The sequence below is a fragment of the Echinops telfairi genome, unplaced genomic scaffold (genome assembly GCF_000313985.2).
Source record: "Echinops telfairi isolate 266 unplaced genomic scaffold, ASM31398v2 ScPeMD7_7429;HRSCAF=8467, whole genome shotgun sequence".
Taxonomy (NCBI): domain Eukaryota; kingdom Metazoa; phylum Chordata; class Mammalia; order Afrosoricida; family Tenrecidae; genus Echinops; species Echinops telfairi.
Window position 1 is genome coordinate 3,320,912 of NW_022111329.1, and position 10,900 is coordinate 3,331,811.

A 10,900-nucleotide genomic window follows, 5' to 3' on the forward strand; every position below is an offset into this window, starting at 1 on the left:
CTTTACAAGAGTAGAAAATATGGGTTTATGAGTTACTATATATATTTAACCTGATGAAATAAGAATATTGTATACAAGGGGGCACCCCCAATACCCCAAAATTTCACTGGACAAGCAAAGTGTTCTTAGTTTGCATTTTTCCCACTAGGAGAGCATTGAGCAACTCATGCTGAGTTAGTGTACCCAGTGGTGTTGCCTCTGAAGGTTCTCTCTGGTCACAGTGAATTCGTAAAAGCAGTTTCACTCAAACCTTGTTTTTTGTGATAGCCAAATTAAGAGAGCAGCCTGTGGCTGTGAATTTTGTTTCCTGCTTTGGAAAAATGCTGCAGAAACTGTTGTGATGTTTACTACAGCTTATAAGGACGGCACTATAAGAACTCAAAGTGTACAAGTGTTTTCTCATTTCAAAAAAGGTTAAATGTTCCTCACTCTGGATGCCTGTCAACTTCCCGAACGGACAAAAATGTTGACTTGTGGAGAATTTGGAGTTCATTTCACCAGACTGTTAATCCAGCTAAAGATTGTGTAACAGTGTGGGACAAGAAAGGCCTGATTTGTGGCAGACAGGGGACTTGTTTTGCCACCCCGACAATGCACCTGCTCACACAGTCATCTCAGTGTGGCAGTTTTTGACAAAAAATAGCATGTATCGCTTGCCCCAGGACCTTACTCACCTGACCTCACTCCATGCAACTTATTTTTATTTCCGTGATATCAGAGGGACACAAAAGGACAGCTACTTGACTACTTAAAAGAGGTAAAGAAAAAAATGAGGGAGGTGCTGTCAGCTATCCAAGCAGATGAGAATGAAAAATGTTTCTAAAAATGGAATCGCAGATTTGACAAAGGTATTGTCATGGAGAGTACTTTGAAAGTTAAAAGGTTGTCTTGTAAAAATTCTAAATACATAGCTTTAGGGAAAAAATCCGGGATTTTTTGGGAGGGTAACCTCCTCGTATACTATTCTAAAGTGGGTATTAATATGACACTCTAATTAAAATACAAGCATTGTAAACAATTTATTTGTAACTATTAGCTTTTATAGTCAGAAACAAATGTACACAATACAAAGACGTTAATCAACAAAAACATTTCTTTGAGCATGCACAGTAAAAACATACATTGCCACTCACCAAGGGTAAACGCTTCACTGCAGCCAGGTACTGCAGCAGCCCCTTTGCATGGTAAATAGTTGGGTGTAAATCTGGATTTGGACTTTGCCACTGTCTGTTCAAATCTTCTCCACTTAAAGAACAACGGTGGCTACATATATAGAAACACACAATGACAGAAACACACTGGTACCAATAAATCTTTATGGAAGCTCCTGGTTTGATTTTATTATTCTATTCCATACTTTCAAAAAGGAATGGGTGGCGGGTGTGACTGAATTCCATAATTTAGTGAGCATCTTGCTCTAGGCGAAACTTAATGTTACATACCTTCCACTATGATAAGCATTCAGATTAACAGGTGGAATTTTCCAAACTATAGGAAAATTAACTCTCAATAGTAGGGCTTTGTTACATTATAAGATGTATTAATGTCTTTATTTTCCATTTGATTACACAATAATTGTGTGTCAGACAGTGGCACCTGTGAGATCCACACTGTCCTGGTCTTTACCGTTTTCTGCCTCTCATTTTTCTACTGTTCTGTATTAGTGGAAAATACTTACCGTATATACTCGTGTATAAGCCGAGTTTTTCAGCACATTTTTAATGTGGTTTTTGTGGTAAAAAAATTAGGTGCCTTGGCAGATATTTGCGTCAGCTTATACTCGAGTTTATACGGGGTATTTAAGTTTTTCATCTCTAACCGTTTTTCATCATTGACAGTTTTTCATCTCTAACTTTACACAGGTTGTAGCTTTTGTAGGTTTTATTGTGTTAAATAACAGCTATTACATCAAAATGTCCTATGACATTTTTTGTACAGCTATTACATCAAAATGTCCTATGAAAATCAGAATGTAATAACATAAGTATAAACAGAATTCTAACTGGCAAAAATGTATTTTTAATTAAAATCAGATATTAAGAACTTGTTTAACTTCCACAATATTATACCAACTAAAAATAAATTCTTTCACTTGTTAAAAATTCAATTATTTCCTAAAATGTAACAAATATTTATGTTACTTCTATTAAATGAATACAGCATCCTCATCTTTGGGCATGTTCATGGCAACTGGACTAAAACTGAGCTTTCAGAAGCTTTCTGAAAACTTTATCCAATTGCCAGAAACAAATGAATTGTACTAACTATGCACTACCTCTACTTCAAAAATATCCCAGTACTTCAGTTTGAAAGAACTCAGATGATATCATGGTTAATTGCTTGCCTATTAGCTAAAAGGTTGGCAGTTCAAACCTACGCAGTCATTCTATAAGAGAAAGATCTAGTGATCTGATTTGGTAGGTAAAGATTATTTGGTAAAGACTGTTATTAATAGTCTTATGTCTTTGAGTAGACCCGATAGGGCATAGTTGAACTGTCCCATAGTTTCCAAAACTGTATCTTTTAAAAAGCATATTACTACATCTTTCTCCCATAGAGCAGCTGGTGGGTTCAAACTGGCCACCTTTTGTACGCAACAAAGTGCTTAACCACAGCACTAGCAGGGCCCCCTTCTATAAAGATTAAAGCCAAGAAAACTCTATGGGGCAGTTTCACTTTGTCACATAGGTTGCAATGAGTCCCAATCAATTCAACTGCATCACTAGCAACAGTTTAGCTTAAGGAATTTCTTTGTCAGAAACTACATCTCCCAATACCAGCAAGAGACTAACAGACACAGCTAACATTCCACTTTAGGAAATCAATCCTGAGAGGCTGTAACTTAATAGAACAATTTAAGATCATGTGACTAACAAATTTTTAATTTAAAAGAAATGTGGCACTATATGTCAAAAACATTTTTAATATTCTGACACTGTAATTTCCTTAAAGCAATGAACAAGGCACACAGACATTGCACACAATCATATTTCCATGAATATAGAATTCTCCCAAATATCCTACTACCAGCAGACAAAATATTTGTTCAGTTCGAAACATATTTTAGATGGATCTCCCACCAAATAATCCCTTGTCCTAGAAAAATCCCAAGACCTGTTTTCCCAGTTAACTTGGATAGTAGTATTTCAACAAGTTTATACAGGATAGCCAAATATTTTATAACATTTCAATGAACTATTTCTTAACTTACTTTCCATTGATGACACCATCTGGATTTAGCATAGGGACAATTTTAAAAATATAGGATTCACGTAAGCTCTGAGCAGTAGGGTTATTACTCATGAGATACTCCAATGTTCCTTTCATAACCCAACTTGCATTGGTTTCTCCAGGATGTACCCGAGCAGATAAGAAAATGTAAGGGCGATTTCCTAAAGTACACATAAAATTTCAAATTAAAATGAACAATTACTGAAGTTTGTATATCTTTCCGGGAAGCTTTATCAATGTTTCTACTCAATGGTGAATTCTGATATAAATTCAAAACAGAACTTAAAGTTCACCTTTTATATATGAGCATTGCACTAGGCCCTATGGAGGAAACAAATATGAAAGCAATATGCTAAAAGTTCATAATACAAACAGAACACAATAGACAGAATTTGATTATATGATTCACTTATTTCCCAATTTCCTAACATGTAAATTTAGTTCTTTCATAAAATCTTGGATTTACCAAGAACAAGTAGTTGGGAGAGTTTTCATTAACTCATGGGGTAATGAAGAAAATATATAACCTTACCCCTATCTTATAGTCACTGTACTAACTAGTGAGTGGGGTGGGCTGGGGATGTATTTTTTTTTCAGAAGCTTACAGAGAAAAATATTTTTTGCTATATATTTTTAGACATATATGTCTATAAATGATCGCTTGGTTTACCCCCTCTTATTTTCATACATATAATGTTCTCTCTTCTGTAAAAATATTTTTTCTTTAGTTTCATCAAAATGAGAACAGTTTTCTTATTTTTGCTACCATAGCTGTACCTTTTCAACAACATATAAAATACAAATGGCAAGGAAAAACAAGTAGCTATTCAAAATATATACCAAATATTTTCTTGGTTTCTAAATGTCATATTTAGAAATAAGTAATATTACATCTCAATTTTAAAAATTGATGGTACTCTCTGAGCTCTAAAACCAATACTGTACTATGGTTAGAGTCAGATTTCTAAGTATAAGAATATTAGTACAAAACAGAATCTTAGAAATATCTAACCTTACTCCCTCACTTTTGAAATGAGGAAACTGAAGTCCATAGCTGCAAACTAATTGGACCACATCTAGAAATCAAGTCCTCTGATGCCTACTAGTGCTGGCATTATTTCTATTACAAAATACATATTAGAAGAAAATATGAGAAATATGGTACTGTGAGGGAAGAAGGCAAACTTACTGAATTGACAGATATGTTCGAAATACTTTGACTCTGGCATTGCTGTTATAGTCACCAAGGGACAGCTGTTTCCAGACAGGGTTTCACACAACACATCTTTTCGAAAATAGATTTGCTGAGGATTGTGTGCTGACTCCAGTTTTTGAAGATGCATCTTGATAAAAATTTAAAAGCAAAGTACAAAATCATTTAAAGAATCACTGATCAGAGATTCAGAAATAATGCATGCAGATCTCCACATAACTAAAAGAGAGTAAGATTCATTATTCCTTATCTTAAAACCTCCAGGGTCAGATGTACTTCAAATGTCAGTGCCTGAGAAATCTGAGAAAAGTAGTAAGGTACAACACCATCACCAGGGGCAGGGACAGAACCCTGTTATTATTACTGTTGTTGCTATTATTGCTGAAGCAGCAAAACATCTGAAGATTCACCCTAAGGGAACCAATATTCTGAAATAAGCTTATTTAGGCTCTGCTGCCAAATTAGCTATGAAAAAGTGTTTGGTTTTTAAAGACTTTTGGGCCTGTGAATAAGTGACTGCAGACCTGCAACAGCTATCTAAAATTGAACAAATTATGTAACATAAAATTTTAATAAATTTCTCTCCTAACTTCAAGATTTAATACAGGTTCATTATACGATATCTGGAAAACAGAAAATACAAAAAAATTAGATATTTACATATCATCTAGATTACAATCAACAGATATAATGTAGTTTTAACAAAACTGAGATTGTACATTAGTGTTTTTAATATTCTGCCTTGAATACTTACTATATACACAAACATATGCACACATACTCATAATTATGAATGACACATTAAGAACGTACTAATATGGTTACAAATATGATACAAATTTGAATTATGAATATTTTAAAACATAAAGTGCTTTTTCAAAGAAAGGCCAACTCTTAGTGCTTTTCTTTTCTAGTTGGAGCAAAAATAAATCATCCAATCTCTGATTTTATGATATTTAGGTAAGGTGACCAGAAGTCTGCTTTTGGCAGGGAAGTCCCAATTTTTAACAATTTTTCCTGCATCCTACAGCATTTTTTAAAAGTCCTGATTTTTGGAAAGAATGCACGACAAGCTAGGGTATACGGTTTTCGGCTGCCATCTGGCTATTTCGCCAGGATATGAGTTTTATCAATGGTGTCTCACTTTTTTTTTTTTTTTGGTATAAGAAAGAGTTTTATATCAGATAGTAATTGTACATTAAGAAAACATCCCATCCCAGTCCAGATCAAGTTCAAAAGTCCAGTATTAGCCCATATGTCTCATATCAATCAATAAAGTCCTCTTCAGACTCACGAAACACATGCAATGATGCCAAAAGCAGGAAGATCACAGGCCAGTGGCTGGAAAGTCTTGTGGATCCAGTAGCAGTGTAAGCATCTCAGCATTGGCAGGGGTCTCCATGTGGCTTCTCTAGCTCTGATGCTCTGGCCGCCATCAGCCTGTCTCCATGTGACTTGTCAACAAGAATGTCCCCCAGGGACTAAGCATGTTTCCCGCCTCCAGTGAGCTATTTATCTCCTTCAAGCCTCCAACTGAGGTCATCAAGCTATGACCTGATTGACAGGCTAGACTCTACCTTCACTCTTAATCCTCTCAAATTGACAACAGATTATGTAACTATCACAGGAGCCGCATGCTATTTATTCAAGACCTTACCCAGCAAAGGTTCTAGAGCTTCTAAACGAGAAGCTAGGAAGCCTCTCCCAATATTTCTGAAGACAATTTTTATTGGTTCCACACATTTTCCCTCTCCAAGATGACTTTGTATTGTAGGTCCCTAAAGGCTTTCTAAGTAGACAGTGTAGCTTATTATGCCTTGGGGATCTTCAATGAAGGGTCATAGCTTCAGGCCTTCCCTAGGGGAGAAAGCATACTAGGCTTGTGAGGAGAGGGGACATACATGACATCTAGTCAATTCGAAGTCATGGTGACCATGTCTGAACAGGGGTAGAACTGCACTCTAGGGGTGTTGTCCTGTCTCTGGTATTCTACAAGGAGATGCCCAGGCCTTTCCTGTGAAGTGTCTTTGGGTGGGTTAGAACTCGCAACCTTTTGGTTAGTAGTCAACTGCTTAATCATTTGCACCACCCAGGGACAGCAGGTGTTCATATAACAAACTTTTCTTTGGAATGATCTCTAAATGATATTTTGTCCTTTGTTTTTTGATTGAATAATTCTTCTTCTTCTTCTTTTCCTAACACTGGATGCTTTTCCAAGGGGATGAACCATGATCCATGTAAGCCTTAATGGTATTCCTCTTTTCCTTTATTAAGTGCTGAATTTGAGGTGTGCATATGGTCCTTCTAGTACATTGACCTAGGGACGAAGACCATTGAGGTGTTTATAGAAATTGGTGTCCCACTTTTGTCTCGCTTTACCATTGTTAAAATCTGGTCACCTTATATTTAGGTGGTTTCCAAACATTTACCTGTGTTGATTTTAATAATCAACTGTGAGGTCAAGATTAGCCAGAAACTGTAGAACATGGCAAAGATTAGACAAAAGGGAAGCCTGCCTAACTCTGGGAACTCAGAAAAGTCCTTCGAGAAAAAATGAGGTTTGAATTGTGATTCAAAGATGAGAGGAGAGAAAAGAGTGTGAGACACATAGATAAAGTATACAGGCAGAAAATACAGAAGGCATGACAGAGAACTGAAAAAGAGTTCACCATAGCTAGGCTAAAAGGAACCCCAATGAGAAACAGAAACCCTGCAACAGAAAGGAGGACCTGGTAGACAATCTTCCAATGCATCGTTCTGATGATTAAGAAAAGTAAATGATAACATAGATAACATTTTTTCTTAAATAGGTGTTTTACTGTGAATTAAAATAGTATGCTTTGGAGTAATTTAGGATGAGGTGATTATTTTAAAGTCCATTTAAAGATAAATATTAAATTGTATGCAATTCAAACTGTATGCAGATGACGGTAGTAAATGGACACTGATAAACTGTCAAGAAATGTCTAAATGAATCATGAAGTTTTATATTTAATGAAAAGGGTTAGAGAAATGACCTCACTGGCTACAGCAGAGGAATTGTACTAAAGAAAAGGCAACTGAACGTGAATCCTTGGACCCCAATTTTATAGAAGCTAGTAGAAGTTGGGAAACAATGGTTGCTTAATAAGGTAGGGCTAAAAAGAAGTAAGAGAAATCAAAATATACTTAGAAAGTAAGCACAGCAAACAACAATTATAGCTTCCAATCACAGAGGTTCTATGATTTCTTCCTTGGTAAAGTTACTGCATTCTCATGATTTTGACAATCAGAACAGTGAAGATATTCCATTTTAACAATAAATCTATCATGACTGATCAGTTAATTACTTGAATTAGTCAATAGTATTTTTGTTTAACAAAGCAAATATTTTATTCATTGCAAAAAATTCCAGAGATCAAGTTTTAAATTTCATACTCTAAATAAACCTAGTTTTACAATTCTATAATACAACCATTAGAAGAGAATTTCCACTAGAAAAATTTTTAGCGCACCCACAATTTCTTTGACTTTCTGTTAACATTCAAAACACTTGGTTAAACAACTGAGACTCACATACAGTTAAAAATCAGTAAACAATAGATTCTTAGCTGAAAATTTCTACAAAGGGATGAAAAGTAAAATTCATGTCACATTTCTTTAGGCTTTCTTACTATTAAATAAAGGACCACCCTTCCATTTAACTCCATTTAATGTTTCCAATAAATATTGTAGTACTTTATAAAAACTTCACTATGAAGCTTTTTATTATTAACATATTTAATTGAAATTAATACTTCCTTAATTATCTGATATAAGCAGATGACAAAATTGTCATCATTCAATTAAATGCGTTCTCACCTGCAAAGTGGAATACGTATAAGGATAGTGATAAGCAAAGTAGCAAACATCATCTTTATGTGGAAAACTGACAGTGAATGTAATTGTATAGTAAGATTTTCCTTTCTGTCCTCCAGCAGCAACTGAACTTCTTGAGAAGTGGTTTCTGCAATAGAAAAATATAAGATATTTAGTTCATCCACACAAAATGCGGATTTTTCTCGTTATTTTTACTAAAAAGGCCTTCAGGGAAAAAGAAAAGCCATGGTCCATAAAAACTTTAACACTAAGAACCTTAGAAACATACATCTGGTACTAATAAAGCAATTCAGTGATATCAGTCAACAATATTATTTTCACTTCTGGGTTTACTAATTAAAAGAAGCAAATACTCCATGTGTCAATATTTAGAATTCCACTTTTTATATTCAACAAATTACTGGATCTAGACAACGGTAATTAGTAATTATTATAAACACTGAATGAAAGTCTGAGGGACATCTTTATAACAGATGGGTCTCATAATAATACGTAAATACATTAATAAACATTATGAAAAAGGTAATAACTAGATGATTCTCACACCAAGATATGATGGTTCTGAATTTCATAACACCAAAAAGAAAACATTCCTGCCAAATATCAAATCTGAAGTTGATCAAACTTCTAGATGTAATTACAAGTTTACAGAAAATAGGAGTGAGAAAAAAAAAGTTAACAGCAGCCCCTGTGTGAAAAATCTTCATAATCAACCAAATTTCTTAAACAAACAATGGAGAAAGACACAAAAAGAAAATGTAAGCCTATAAATGAAAACAAACTTAGGCATAATAAGTAAGATCAAGTATAACGTCCAGAACCGGTTACCTTCTATTTGGAAAAAATCAACTATAAAATAGCATCTATGAGACAACTGATGAGGTTTGAAAACTGCCTAGATATCTTATCATATTAAGGAATTATCTTATTTGTTAAAATGATAGTGTGGCTAAATTTCCTTAAAAAGAAACGTAATTATTTATGGGTAAAATAGACACATCTGAGAATTCCTTAAAATTTAGTATAAAGGTGGGGTTAAACTTATAACTTAAACTAGCCACTAGAAAGTAAAACTAATTGTTGAAGTAGTGATAAATACAAGGCGTCTCATTATCTTACTGTTTTTGTAAATGTGTGGATTTTTTCTTAAGATAAAGTGCTAAGAACTGAGGAAAGTACAAAATAATTTCAAGAATTTCTCTCTGTGAACCCTCAGCCCTCAAGAGTTTAATATCTAATCAAAGAGAATGACTCTTCTCAAGTGATAAACCAGCAAAACAAACTTTATCTCATATGTTGGTACAGGATAATTTTGTTCCCCAGTTGCAGATGAGAAAAACAAGCATTAAGAGGCTTTAGCTAACATGAAAACTTACAAAACAATGAAAATTGTAGATTATCTGGGTATGAGGTTTCAGGAAAGCAACCAGAACATAAAGCAAAGCTGTTATACCGAAAGTAATAAACATTTACGGAACTGAACTGAACTGTGGTTCCAGATTTGGAAGCATCTAACAGAAAAAATTAAACTGAAACAAACAGAAAGCTTGGCTCACTCGCCTTCCATAGAATAGAGCAACCACATGTCACAGTTAACCATTTATTTTGCATATGAAAAATAAAAGGCAGTTGTTAACTAAAGACTTTTATTTTTATCAGAACATTGGAAGATATAGTCAAAATATTCCATAAAATCAACCTATAGTAGTTCAAATACTTCTGCCAAAACCTAGCCAAACATCACTGCAATTTCATAAGAGATCAAGGACTTAGAAACTGAAAAATAAAGTACCCTTACAATGAATATAAAAGGGGGTACAAAAACTGGAAGTTTATCAGACATTAAACAAAGTACAATATCACCAAAGCCAGGGAGGCACTTTCTTCCACGATGCCAGTCCGACGGCCATAACCTCAGCCACTTTCAAATACTCTGCTGGAGCATCACTCAGGGGTGACCTTGCCACACAACCCAGTCCAATGTTAGGAGAAAGAAGTTTAAAACCACTTGAGAAAATAGGGTACTCAGAAGAAATACTAATAAACCTCACAAAAATAAAAAAGACAAAAATCATAACGATTCGGTAAACACAAAATCAACAGCAACAAAAGAAAATTTATATAAACAAAAAGAACTCAGCAAAGAAAAGTATAAGAAACAAAGAAACCAGCAAAAGCAACACATATACACACAGCAGTATATTCATATTGTTATCTTACTGTTGGGTGGCATCAAGTTAGTTCCAACTCATAATGACCCTATCTGCCACAGAATGAAACACTGCCCCAGTCCTGCCCCATCCTCAAAATTGTCATAATGTTTGAGCCCACTGTTATAGCCACTGTATCAATTCATCTCATTGACAGTGTTCCTCCTTCTCATAACTCTCTACCAAGTATAATTACCTTTTCCAGAGAATGGTCTCTCAAAATTCATGCCTATCAATAATTTCATTGAATGCAAATAGATTAAATGAACTAGATGATCCAACAGTATGCTGCCTACAAGATGCACACTTAACAATAAAATTTAAATAAGCTAAAAGACAAAATGAGATAGTTTATTGTGCCAGCCTGGCCGATAAACACAAGTGGGAT

At 34.6% G+C, this 10,900-nt stretch overlaps 1 protein-coding gene across 4 annotated transcripts in view; it reads right to left on the reverse strand.

Annotated features, from left to right (window-relative positions):
* The window catches only part of AGTPBP1 (ATP/GTP binding carboxypeptidase 1), a 184,557-nt gene that overhangs the window by 57,865 nt on the left and 115,792 nt on the right, over positions 1–10,900 (reverse strand). For all 4 annotated transcript variants that reach the window (XR_006680885.1, XM_045298624.1, XM_030887909.2 and 1 more), the window contains exons 18-21: positions 8,285–8,429; positions 4,421–4,574; positions 3,212–3,392; positions 1,134–1,263 (exon numbers count right to left, since the gene is read on the reverse strand). Coding sequence is in view for 3 of the 4 variants with exons in the window: in XM_045298624.1 (XP_045154559.1) it covers positions 1,134–1,263; positions 3,212–3,392; positions 4,421–4,574; positions 8,285–8,429 (610 nt within the window). In the remaining variant the exon portion in view is untranslated. The remainder of the gene's footprint in view (positions 1–1,133; positions 1,264–3,211; positions 3,393–4,420; positions 4,575–8,284; positions 8,430–10,900) is intronic.